Genomic DNA, 13,128 nt, shown 5'->3' on the forward strand with positions numbered 1-13,128 from the left:
AGCAGCCTTGCTTTGTTGTCTATAGTAGTAGATCAACCCTCATCTTACTTTGAAGCTCCCAGCTCCCAGAAGTGACGTCGACGCAGCTTTAGCAGCAGAAAAGCTATCAGGCTTGTGTTGATAATAATAAACTCCTGGACTATGTACAAACTTCCAAATGCATCGTTTTGTGAGTACAGACCATATTTGTACTACTGTAGAAGTTTGGTGTCATGACATGTGATTTTAGTGTGGTAATTTTGGAGATACTGCCGGGGTCCGTTAGCGCTTGTACTAAGCTATTCGGGATAACTCAGTAACTCAGCTGATGTTCAGCCAATATCGGAAAAACTTCGGGTGGACTACTTGGCTGGATGTCACGGTTCAAATGACCCCAGGTTGAATCTACTCCGAAACACTTTCTAAGGCTGCATCGAACGGTAACGTTGTGTCAGCTGTCATGTTGGATTAACACTCTACAAGCTTCGGTGTAGCGCCTAGACGTCGTCATCGTCTTGCTGCCCCCCCCGTTCTGTGATTGATTCCCAAACTCTGGCAAAAATAAGGGCGGTGGTTTCCAGGCTGACTTTGCAGTGAGAATGAAATCGAGCGCAAAGCAGCATGGGAATTCCCAGGCTAGCAATACTATGTAACTTCTCAAAAAGCCCACTATGGGGCTCCCCCTACAGGCTTGGAGGTAATGTACGGTTACACTGTCGTAAATACAACACCCTTTCGCTTTCACGTTTCACGTTTGTTGACGAACTGGCGAGGAGTCAGAAGGTGCAAGCTATGTCGACCGAGAAGGTAAGAGTAATCAAATGTACCTGGGAGCGTGAGAGGGGTCTATTTGTTTTTGCGGTAGGTGTGCCAGAAAGCAAGTCGAAGTACTTCCGCTCAGCTACCGGGCCGCTCCCGGGCCGGTCCAGCAAAGTTACATAGCGCAGTTTTTCCAACTCAGACCCCCGAAGGGCATAGGAGACAGGCCAATCGTAATATTAAAACTCATTCTTGCCGCACAATTTTTTTCAAGCTGTTATTTTAAGGTAGAAATGTTACATAGTATTGCTTTAAAGTTGTGGAAAGCTTCACTTTCGACGGAGACTTTAGGTTCACTCACATACGGCTGCCCCGGTATTCGTTATAAAGAGGCACAAAGAGGGAGAACGGCTGGTCACTTTAGTAAAATCATGTTAATGCTGCTACACTTACATACTTGTTTGCTGCTGTATTAAGGTTTAAAACACTGTATATCACACCTTTAAGTTTTAGACAAACTTTTCAGATGATGCTGACCATAACCCCATAAAAGATGTAAATTTACTTAATGAGATTAAATGTAAATATATACAAAATTTGACTAATAATTTAAAAAACCTAACCATAACAAACTAAGGCTGTGAAATAGCACACTTCCTGACCCCAGGCATTTCCGTGGTGACGATGGTGCGGTGCCATTTTCGTTCTCTGACTGCAGCCTGTCGTCACCTCTGCCCTTTCGGTCTGCTGGAAGCTTTTGCGCGTAAGCATCCTGGAAAGCTCCGATGCTTTCCTGTGCATGGACTCAAGGCTCCAGTGAGGATAACTGGGCATAAACTTTAAATGTTCGCTATGTTTTCTGTCTAATCCAAGAGTGGCCTCGTTCAGTGGCTGGACACGGGGGCTTGTCTGGGCTGCAGCCGGGTGAAGTGTCTGCTGTGAAACTGGAGGGGAGCCAGCACTGGCAGGGCCTCCACACCACGGCTGCAGTCAACACACATCATGGACTGAAGAAGGGGGAGGCATCTGTCATGGATTTGACCCGGAGGTGTGCGTTCATCCTGGAGAGTGGCTTCACTCTCAGAAATGCATTGTGGAAAGAGCCAATAATGCTTCGTTTTAAGAGTCTTCTGCGTAAAAAGAGAGAAGACAACGCAGAGGGATTGGCCACGGATCCCTCTGCCGAGTCGTTTTTCAGTGGGATGTGACGGACAGCCAGCTATAGCCACGTTCTAACGCATTTTCAAAGGAGGCTGTCACGCTGCGCTGCGAAATAGCTGTTGCATAGCAAGTTGGTTGCCACAGCAGATTTACTCAGGCGCGTCCACGCACACTGGCTGTCCACAGGCCACGCAGTTTTATCCTGCCTCGCGCTGATGAGGCTACGCTGTAAGCTCTGACAACATGCAGGATAACAAGCCCAGCGCATGCAGGTTCAGCCCCACAGAGGGGTGTTTACAGTAGAGGAAAAGGGGCAAAACCGAGGGGGCGAAACATGGCACTGCCACGGCCCCCGGATTCTGGAGCCTTACCTCGGGTCTTCGCTGCCAATCTCTGATCCAAAGACGAACCGGGTGTGGTTACAAAAAATCCACCGGATTTTGAGGCGACGGGGACAACGTAAAGAGGAATGCCATAGCGAGCGAACCGTCCATATGAAGAGGCAGTGTTGGTGATAAGAGATAAAGAAGCGGAGCGGGTGGGGGGGGTATGACTGAGAGAGATCGTCCCTTTTCTCCTTCTGCCTGTCACCTCAGCATCTCTGTCGCTCGCTGCGGATCCGTGACGTGACGATTCTGTGGCGATCATCAGCCTTCCTGCGCGCGCGGCCCCGACTCGATCGCCCCTCGCAACAGCTCGGCCGCGCGCGGGGCAGCTCTTTAAACCGCGCCGGTGGGTTTTTTGCCGTTCGACGCACGCGCAGTACGCAGACATAAAATCTCCGTAGCGTACGATTGCGACGAATGGATGAACGCGCAAAAAAAAAGCACAATGAAGAAATAAACGAACAGCTCTCCTCGTCAGAGTATGAGGAGGCCGCTTGGTTCGTTTGGCACGCGGCCGCAAAACACGGTTCTCTTAAAAAGCACGAGGAGGCGCCATTATGCCAAAGACCACCACCTCTGTTAAAAAACGGCATAAAGACAAATAAAAATATTGGTTTTATAAGGAAAAAAACAGGTACATAAGTTGGTGTGATATCACACTTAAGTATAGCTGCATAAGTGTTCTGACAATAGTTTAATTAAAAGTTACATTTAATACCACCGACTTAGCTACTTTGTAATCAACGGTTGTTTAAATAATTTTCATTGCGCTCTATTACCTACACACACACACACACACATATATATATAGATATATATATATATATCTATATATATATATATATATATACACACACATGTATATGTGGAGTATTGCGGTACAAAACAATGTCAGAGTGGGAGCTCTTTCTGTTACATACTGTCTTTTCATGTGGCGGTGACGTTTTTTCCTCCAACCGGTCAGTGCTGTGTTGGAGGCTGGTGGGTAGCTAGCAGCTGGCTAACCTGCAGAGCTACCTCCTCCGCCTCTGAAGGCAGCTGGTTGGAGCCGCGAATGAACCACGCACCTCCATGCATCACCCGTGGCCGCGATGGCAGCGACAGAAACGGTCTGAGCCTTAGCTCCTAGCCATGTAGCTTGGTGGTACAATAAATATTTAGTTCATGTTAGTGTGATTCGTGCCCTTAGCTTTTTTTCCCCACCACTAGCTAGCTTTTTTTATCTGTCCGGGACAGACGGCGGCAGCTTGCCCTTTTCTCGCCACTACAGGAGGATGCTGAAGCTGTTTGGTGTACTGGTTATCCTGGGACTGGCCCTGGCGTACATCACCTCCTGGGTGCTGGATAGCTATGACACGGCTTGGCACCCTAAACGGAGCGTTCAGCAACCGACTGTCAGTGACGGAGACGAGTCCAGAGGAAGTTCTCCACCATTTCCCGGCGACAAGTTGAACAATATATTCTGGTTTATACAGGTGGGCTGTTTTTTTTTTTTTTTTTCTAGCTAGCTCTGTTGGGTCTACCAAGCGATTTGTGACAATCGTTAGGATGCTGTCTAACTGCAGCCATAATGCCTGAACGTGAATATGATATGAGCTGTCGGCTTTGATCTGTGAATGATTGGCAGAAAGAGGTCACTGACCACAGAAGTGTGTCAGTGTCAGATGAAAAGGTGCTTCAGCAACACAGCAGCTTTTAGACAGACTTTGCCCTTTTGTGTTATTCCAACTGCAACACTGCAGGGTTATTTACACACAATTAGACTCTATAACCACTGCACCATATTTGTCCTTTTTTTGTATGATTCAAGGTGTCTGACATTCACATAAGTCGATTTCATGATCCAAAACGGATTCCAGATTTTGAAAAGTTCTGCACCGACACCGTCGAAGTGATCAAACCAGCTCTCGTGCTTGCAACAGGTAGCGTAACTTCACCTCTAACCAACTTGCATATTGCATTGAGGTGTGACTGGCTGGGTGTGGCTCATAGGCTGAAAAGATGACTGTTAAACACTTGATTTGCTTTGTCCCTAGATGCCATGTGGGTCTCACGTTTTCCTTTGTCACAGGTGACCTGACAGATGCCAAAACGGAGAGTAAGGTGGGTTCTCTCCAGCACGAGGTGGAGTGGCAAGCCTACCACAACATCCTGAAGAGGTCGCGCGTGATGGAGCGCACCAGATGGATTGACATCCGTGGAAATCACGGTAATTAACCGCGCCTCTGTGAACGTTCTCTCCAAGCACGTTGATTCAGCTCAGACATCGCCATGCAGGAAGCGGACTGACCAAATCTTCTCGGGGATCCATGATGAAGGAAGTCCTCCTACCCCTCCTCTTCACTGTCTTCTCCTCTGTTATGGGATCACAGAGCGTAATATGAAACGAGATATCTTTATGAGAGCAATTTGCTGCATCTCCAGTGTCTCCGACAGCTGCTCTTCTATTATCGTTTGCCCTGATAGTTTATCTGTGAGAGGGTTGCGCTGTAACAACGGATTGTCTTTAATGTCTTCCTCTTTAAGTCCAGTTAAACACCGACTTGTTTGATTATATGCTGCTCAATCTCACTGTGATCTCATTTTTCTGACAGATGCGTTCAACATTATTTCATTGGACAGCATCAACAACTATTACAGGTCAGTAGAAGCTCGTCGGGACATCAAATTGCTCATTTACATCCAGCCTGAGTCTTATCCTGCACGCCTTAGAGCGACGTGCAGAATGTGAATTTGATCATGCCCCTGAAACACGAGTAGCGCAGACTGATTTGTTGACAACAGTCCAAGCTAACTGAGCTTTCTGATGACCGAAATAGAAGCCGAATCTACATGAAGAGACTTGCTGTTGTCTTTTGACAGATATTATGTTTTAAAGTGACGCCGCTGCCTTTGTTCATTCGGATTTATCTTCTACCTCCCTGATATTCTTGATGTCGCAGTTGTCCTTCTACCAGCCACGGCTAATTTATTTATTTGAAAATGTATTCAATTATCTCAGAGCTGCTGGCTCCCAAACAGACAAGAGTGCAGTGTCTTGTTGCTCCCACTGACTTTCTTTTCTTTTTTTTCTGTTTCTCAAGGAAATACTCAGCCAATCAGAAAATAGGCTCCTTCCATTATGTTCACAAAACTCCCTTTGGCAACTACTCCTTTGTCTGTGTGGACGCCACTTTGACCCCAGGGCCCAAGAGGCCTTACAATTTCTTTGGTATTCTCAACCAGGTAGGGTTGTCCGGCACCTTTTCACAAACATTGATTCTGAGTCTCGGGAGTGATTTGAATCTTTCGCGATAACGTTTTCGGGTCGATCTCGTAGGGCTGTAACAGCTGCTGTGTTTGTTACGAATGATATTATCAGATCCCGAGGCTGTAAAGGCTTAATTGGCTGACTTTTATGGGCCCCGGTGACATGAGCCAGTGCCGAAAAAATAATAAAGAAAATATCCGGAAAGCTGCACTGTGTTGTACTACGCCACCGTTTACAGTAACTGAAGGGATCTGTTTTAGCTCCACGTTCATTTTCTGCATTTGTAAATGATCGAGGTCATGGAGTAAATCCAGCTCAGACACAGTTTGTATTCTGATCACACAGTCGTTTCTACAGTAATGAAGACACGGAGCTCCTGCATGATGCAAGATTTTTTTCTTTCTGTCTCTTAAGAAATGACCGAAGCACCTATGGAACATTTTCCATATTTAATGTTTTGTATTTGTTAGACTCAGATGGACTTGCTGGACACGTTCAGAGCTGAGAGTCTGAAGAGCAACCAATCAATCTGGTTTGGCCACTACACCACTTCAACCGTCATCTCCCCTTCTCCGGGAGTAAGGGACATAATGAGGTACGGAAATGCTGGCAGTGAAACCCCCTTTTGACAGACTGGAAGTCGGAAATTTATGTGCCAACATGCAGCAACGGTCTCAGGGATGAAGCCACAGGTTCACATGTAGCTGCACTTTCACTACATTTGGACTTCTTGTGTTAAGGTCCGCGGTTGCGTATCTGTGTGGCCACCTGCACACACTGGGTGGCCTGATGCCCGTCCTCCATAGCCGACATCCGCGTGGCACCCTGGAGCTGGAGCTGGGCGACTGGATGGACAACCGCAGGTGTGTAAGATCCCAAAATATATTCCAACTGTGATTTCTTTCCCCTTTATTTCACCCGTTTTCCTGCCCGCAGGTACAGGGTCCTGGCCCTTGACCATGACCTGATGAGTTTCTCGGACCTGCGGTTCGAGCGGTGGCCTGCAGTGCTCATCACAAACCCTAAAGATGCGCAGTACCTGCACCCAGGGGTGGAGCCGCTGGGCCGAATACGGAGGTCGACGCACGTCAGGTGTCTGCTCTGCTTGTGTGTTTAGAGCTGCTCGCTGGGTCCCGCTGTGGCCTGCTGTGCTCCACTGGTTCCTTTCATGTGCTACCATGTAGATATAGACGCACCTTGTGTACTTTAAAACCCACCTTTTTACGACATTTCCATTTCTTTTTATGTCTCAAGGATCTTGGCCTTTTCAGAAGCACCTATCACTGCAGTGCACGTGAGCATAGACGGGGAACCTCTGGGTAGAGGCCGCTCTGCTGGGGGCCCTCTCTACATTCTGCTCTGGGATCCATCTCTTTACCTCACTGGACTCCACACAATCAGAGTGAAAGTGGAGGTTGGAAGTGCATTATTTATCCTCTTAAAATCAAAAGTGTTCAGAGTGTTTTGACCGTTTCATGGATCTCGGTTAAGTTAGAATTGAATTATGCTCAGACATTTGAGCCTTTCGTTGCTTAGAATTGTTATCCTACGGTGGTTTGGTTCCATTATTGTGTTGCACACGCATTTCTGCGCACCTACTTGCTTCCACGAGACAAACGCTTTGCATCCCTCTTGTCGCGGGTCAGGACTCGGCAGGGCGGTCGTCGGTGCAGGAGCAGCACTTCACTCTGGAGGACGGCGTGACTCCCAGCTTCAGTTTCTCGCAGTCCTTCATCCTGCTCACTGATCACTACATTCTGGGCCGAGTTGCCTTCATATTAACGATGTTGCTTAACGTCGGCGTGCTCGTTGCCTTCAGGTACCTCCGCGTTCCTACTGGCAGAGGTAAGATGGATAACTTTGCACCATCGTAATGTCGTTTTCTTTACAGGAAACTGTAAATAGAAATAGGGTTTGCAAAAGATCAGTGGCATACTGTTAGGTTGTTAAGTGATTATTGCTCTTGTGGTTACAGGACTGTTCTCCCAAACATTTATGTCCCTCCATCTGGTCAGTAAAATAGACACCTTCTACTACTCTCTGCTGCTGTTCAACCTGTGTACAGCCTTAGGTGGGTAAACGCTTGTAATCGTTGGACAAAATGGTGTAGAAACAGTAGATTTACACAATGTCTGTGACGAAAAGATTGATTTTACCGTGGTTGTGAGCATAGTTCTGGTATGACATGTCCTCCCTCAGGCCCATGGTTCGTAGGAGAGCTTATAGATGGCCACAGTGGTGCCTGCTTCGCGTTTGGAGTGGTCGTCGATGGACACTTCCTGGAGGGCAGTCTAACTTACGTTGTTGGAGTCATTCAAGTAAGAAGGTTGATTTTATTTAGAACCTCTGCGTGCATGCCACCCTTTAAACCCTCTTGGGACTTTTTTTTTTTGTGTGTGTTTAAGTATGTCACAGGAGCTATTATAGGCAACATTTTGTTTTCCAGTGCCAAACATTTCTGTTGTGGGTCAGCTATTTTTATCTTTCAAGTCTTTGAAAATGATCTTTCCAGCATGTGGTGAGAGACGGACAAAGAGCTTATTCACTAAGTTAGGACAGTCATCATGTAGCTGGAATCATGCATGATAGCTTGTTCGTGCTGATCATAAAATAATGCATCGGGTCATAATTTCTATCAGGGCATCCTTCTATTTTTTTCTCTTTTGACCAAGAAGTGCACTCATCACGTTGCCTGAACTCATTTCTCTTCTGCCAGCTGCTTTTCTTCAACATGCCCCTCACCTCTTACCTCTGCTGGAGCCTCCACCACCGTTGCCATGGCAGGACCTTCCGATCCCACTTCCTGGGGCCGGGCCGCCGCTGGCGGACTCTGGCGGTCCACCTCTTCATGCTGCTGCTGCTCACCTGGCAGGTCCACTCCTGCTACTTCCTCCTGGAGACCTACGGCCTCACAGCCTTTTTCCTGTCTCCTGTCCGCACGTGGGCACTAGGGCTCAGTCTGCTATTGGTCTACCGCGCCTGGACAGGCCCCACCCCTCTGGTTCGTGACAACAGCAAGAGCGCCTCTTCCTCTTGACAGTAATTGCACTGTGCCACCACGATTTCCCTCGAGCTTGACTCACAGATATATTTTGCTGTCTCCACCTCCCCCTTAAAGCCAGAATTTTTCCCACATAGCAGCAACGCCCCTTCTGTTTTTTTCTTTCTCCTCTCTCTCCAAAGCCACTTCACGGAACATCACTCACGATAACGTTTCTAGTTAGTATTGTTTACTTAATATGCATGTTATTGTAAAACACCGATGAGCACATTTCTGCCCATACTCACAGCAATGTGTACAGTGTAAGAGGCTAAAACACCTCGGATGCATAAAGGGTAATATTTGGGCTATGTGTGGACTAGTCCAGCGTATGTGGCGGTTGACAGTACTGTATCCAAACTGTATTCTGCTGGGGTTTAAGATGACTCATTTACTTGAGATTTAGCACTTTTTTTGGAAGTGTTGCCTTGGCCAAGCGCCACTTTACCACTGCCAATGAATGGATGAATCGAAAAAAATATTTTTTTCTCCTCTGAAAACCCGTTTTTTCCAATCGCCGAGGAAGGCTGGATGTGCCAAAACGATTTTTCACGTTTACCTTCTCACGCCAATCATCTGCATATAGAATCGGGTTCGCCACATTTTGTGCACTCCACTGCGAGCTTTTTCTAACTTTCCCCCGTGGCTTCGCGGGAGCCGTCGTGCTCTCGGTGGAGGTTAAGACGGATAATACGGATAATCGGATAATCATGTTCTTGCGTTTTATTCCACGTAGAACTCGGGGACAAGTCAAAATGGACACAAATCGAGCACCGTCGTGGATCTGTGAACGGGTAGTTCTCGATTTTTTAATCCGACAACTGCCAGAACAGATTTAAAAAATAAATAAATCGAGAGTATTCATATCAAAAGCGTGACTAAAAACACGCTTTTCACGCTCCTTCACACGTGACTACAGAAGCAGCTGTTTGTTTCTCAGGAATGTGAGCACTTGAACAATAGGCTGGTCCCAGTAGTATTTCAGGACAATGTTTTTATACTCCCATCGTAGTTCAGTGAACTAAAACCATGTTAAACAATCCAGATGGGTGATGGCTAAAAAAAACAAAAAAAAACAACAAAAAAAAAAACCTAAATGAATGTGTTATAGCTGTGGTGAAATGAGATTAACAGTACTTTGCTACTTTATTTATTCATTTTGACTGTATCGTGTGATTTTTATTTTGCCCTCATGTAAAGAATCTGCACTGGAAATTGGCCGGTTTATTTTAATTTATTTTTTTTTTTTTTTTCCCAGCTCCATGGCTAGTTTGGTTTGGAAGATATAAGCATTCCCGGTGTTGGGAGTTGATTTGACTGAGCTGTGTATGAAAAGATGTTTGGTCTGTGTTGTTCTTTAATTTTAATTCTTCTTTTTTTCTTTTTTTTTTTTTTGTGAAGCCAGTAAAGTTCGTCTGTCGCACTGTAATTCAGTCCTTTCTAGTCGGTGGTCGGAGATGCCTCGATTCCCACGAGAAACCGATCCAAACTGAACTGACGCAACCCATCTTTCATGGGAGAAATATTCTACCGGAGTTCCATCCTGGGTATCTTTTTAACTAGCTAACCCAGCACGACTGCAGAATAATTGCACAGGATTTAATATTAGAACAGCCGCGAGACACTGAGGAAATGAGAGGATGTGCACTCTTGCTGGCAGAGGGTTAATAACTTTTCCTCCCCACTACATAACCTAGACATCCTCATTCCAATGGAAACACCGTCGACTGCATAATCACGGAAAAAAAGACAAATGACTCTCTTCCCTTCTTGAATGATGCAAAGTGACTTTGTCAAGATATGTAATCTGTCCACACGGAGGCAGTATTGATTGAGTTTGGATAGTAATGAAATGGCTGTTGCACGTCACTACCACCTCAAAAATATTGCATGACTTTTTTTCTTTCCTTCAATAAAAATCACCCAAACCTCGTCTCGTCGAGACGGGGTTTTGACAGTTCAACGGCACTATTTAAGTATATTTGACTGTAAACCTGGACATTCTGCACCTTATATGGACTCGACTGTTCACAAACTGACATGGATTAGGTGGGGGGGGCACGCTGTAAGTGACGTGCTGGTGTTTCTGCGACTCCTTCTGCGTCCCCTCCCGGGTTCCAACTCTGAGGCATATGAATGAAGATGACGGTTTTACACCTGCCACATATTTTTCTTAGAACCAACCACAACTTTATTTTGTTAATGGTTTATAGTGCTGTGGAATAAATATGTTCATTACAGTAAAACCCGTGTTCACCGGTTTTCTCAACAAAAAAAAAGACTCGTTACAGAGAGGCATTTGGGAAGTTGTTGGTGGAAAAAATGAGGAAAAAGGCTGGTACTCGAAAGAGGGGGAAAAAAAAAAATCAAAAATAATGTAAAAACCTTGTAGGTGACTGGATGAAGCTTCTGTCTCAGCGTAAACTTCATCCAATTGGATAAAGGAACCACTTCTTTCAGAGCCATCTGCTAAATCATTCTCCCACCACAGCCGATCTGGAGAGGAGCACAAACATCTGCCTCAGAAAGCGCTTTGTCATCATTCGTAGCTTCTTTCCGTGACCAAATATGTCGGCCCTCATGTAACCGACGCTGCATCAGCATCGGGCACGGATTGATCTGACCTGGTGTACTTTTACCACAAATCCATTTCTTCAGTACTGGCAAGATGGATGTTTTTTTTGGATTTCCCAAAAACCCAGCTCCTTCTCATGATAAACCTGACTCCAGCTCTCTCAAAACTGAAGCCTGCATAATGACACAGCACCCCGTATGCTTCACTTGTTTGTTACTGCCTTTTTTCCTACTTGTGGGGCTCCATATAAAGACACATCTGCGTATGTTATTATGGTAGAAGGTGCAAGAGTTTAAATAAAGGTTCAAATCATACGATCAATGATGCGTTTTTACGCTTTAAATGAACAGCTGCAACAGTTTCTAAAAGTCAGTGGTTATTAATATTCGTGACATATCAAACTCCTTAAACTTGTTTTATTATTCCCACAAACACCATTTAAAAGACACGTGTGTGACTTTCAGTTTACAGTTATTAGCTGGCATCAGTTTATTGATGCAATATCTACAGGAGTCGATTAAGTTGGTGTTAATGTCAGCGAGGAAAAGGCTACTGTGGGTTGGCTGTGAGTGCCGTCTCGGCTGGAAACGACTTGACTTTCTTCACTCCGATATCTTTACAATTTGCTTGCCGAGGTTCCCCCCCTTCATCATAGAGCAAAATGCAACTGCAAGAGACACGAAAACGTGCGTTAGAATCCTGCCACGAGAAAGTGAGACTGTAAAGAAACACGTTCAGAGCAATACCCACACACCTCCCATATTCTCTATACCATTAACCACAGTTTCCAGCACCTGCAGAGAGGAAGTAAAATTTCAAAAGTGAAAGGAGGCAAACGAGGACGAGGCATGCATTTTGCAAGCAAACGCAGGTACCCACACAGTCAACCGCACATCATCAACATTTCCTCTGTACCTTGATTTGGGCTGATTTGACCCACTGGCTGAGCTCGCAGGCTGCAGCTTCTGCTTTGCTCATATAACTAAGCACCATGAATCGCTCCCGGGTGATGTCCCTACTGCGCAGGATTTCCTGCATCTTCTCACTCAGGGGCGGAGGATACGGTACATCCTTGTTGTACTGTGAGATCTGCCCACAGAGGATCACATGGCCACCGATGTTCATCTGGAGGTTAAGGGATTGGTTGAAGTCGGTGAAGTTTGTAAGACAAGAACACCTTCAGAGATTTTGACATTTTTGCAGGAGAAATGATTTTCCAAACGCTTTATGACACAAAGTGACGCAAAGCATCCACTCGCAGATGCTCTCCAAACAAACCTGCTCTATCACAGCATCACTGACGGCACCTCCCACGTTGTCAAAGTAAACATCGACTCCATCGGGACAGCTCTCCTTGAGCCGGGCCGACATATCCTCATGCCGGTAGTTGATGGATGCAGAGAAGCCCAGATCTTCCACTAAAGCTTTGCTCTTCTCATCAGAACCACAGATCCCAACCACCCTGGTGCACCCATCCAGCCTGCCAATCTGCAAAAAGAAAGGCGGGGTGAGTTATCTAATCAGGGTTTCTGTTCCGTTTACTGCTACAAACTGATCTACATCTAGGTTAGCAGCTGTGGCTAGCTAGATTAAGTTTGCTGCACCAAGTGTGGTTTCTGAAATACAAATGTCTCTCCTCAGCTAGCTTTGTTTATACTTTTATCTAAATCGACTGAAGATCAGACATAACATCTCAAACAGTTTAATCTGGACAAGGCTTGGTGGGGTGCATCCTGTATTTACCTGTCCAGCAAGGGAGCCACAGGCACCAGCCGCACCGCTTACCACCATTGTCTGATTGGCCCCTTTGGTAATGTGACCCTTCTCCCTGACACCCAGCAGTGCGGTGAGGCCTGTTATGCCTACTGCACCCAAAAAGTAGGATAAGTGCCCGTCAACTAACCGTGGGTCAACCTGCAGTAGACAAATGGAAACTGATGTTAATGCCATAGCAGTCGCTGCTTGTTAAACATGACTG

General features: G+C 46.0%; 3 protein-coding genes across 8 annotated transcripts in view; 1 reads left to right on the forward strand and 2 right to left on the reverse strand.

Moving 5' to 3' along the window:
• Positions 1-8,358, reverse strand: part of ttbk2a (tau tubulin kinase 2a) — a 26,695-nt gene extending 18,337 nt beyond the window's left edge. The window contains exon 1 of one of the 5 annotated variants that reach the window (XM_075448949.1): positions 7,135-8,358. The gene's annotated coding sequence lies outside the window, so the exon portion shown is untranslated. Of the gene's footprint in view, positions 1-1,400; positions 1,447-2,270; positions 2,622-7,130 lie in introns of those variants that run through there. The other 4 variants (XM_075448948.1, XM_075448947.1, XM_075448951.1 and 1 more) reach the window with 4 other exon arrangements.
• Positions 3,162-11,425, forward strand: tmem62 (transmembrane protein 62). Its single transcript, XM_075448956.1, has 14 exons — positions 3,162-3,394; positions 3,556-3,760; positions 4,096-4,207; positions 4,357-4,494; positions 4,880-4,925; positions 5,369-5,510; positions 6,006-6,130; positions 6,276-6,398; positions 6,472-6,627; positions 6,790-6,949; positions 7,182-7,380; positions 7,511-7,606; positions 7,735-7,853; positions 8,252-11,425. Exons 1-14 carry the CDS (start codon positions 3,357-3,359, stop codon positions 8,570-8,572), a joined length of 1,980 nt encoding a protein of 659 aa, XP_075305071.1. The 5' UTR covers positions 3,162-3,356; the 3' UTR covers positions 8,573-11,425.
• The window catches only part of ptgr2 (prostaglandin reductase 2), a 4,108-nt gene continuing 1,680 nt past the window's right edge, over positions 10,701-13,128 (reverse strand). For both annotated transcript variants that reach the window (XM_075448958.1, XM_075448957.1), the window contains exons 6-10: positions 12,894-13,064; positions 12,429-12,638; positions 12,066-12,275; positions 11,905-11,944; positions 10,701-11,817 (exon numbers count right to left, since the gene is read on the reverse strand). In XM_075448958.1, the coding sequence (XP_075305073.1) occupies positions 11,753-11,817; positions 11,905-11,944; positions 12,066-12,275; positions 12,429-12,638; positions 12,894-13,064 (696 nt within the window). In that variant the 3' untranslated portion in view covers positions 10,701-11,752. The remainder of the gene's footprint in view (positions 11,818-11,904; positions 11,945-12,065; positions 12,276-12,428; positions 12,639-12,893; positions 13,065-13,128) is intronic.

Source organism: Odontesthes bonariensis, chromosome 17, assembly GCF_027942865.1.
Source record: "Odontesthes bonariensis isolate fOdoBon6 chromosome 17, fOdoBon6.hap1, whole genome shotgun sequence".
Classification (NCBI taxonomy): domain Eukaryota; kingdom Metazoa; phylum Chordata; class Actinopteri; order Atheriniformes; family Atherinopsidae; genus Odontesthes; species Odontesthes bonariensis.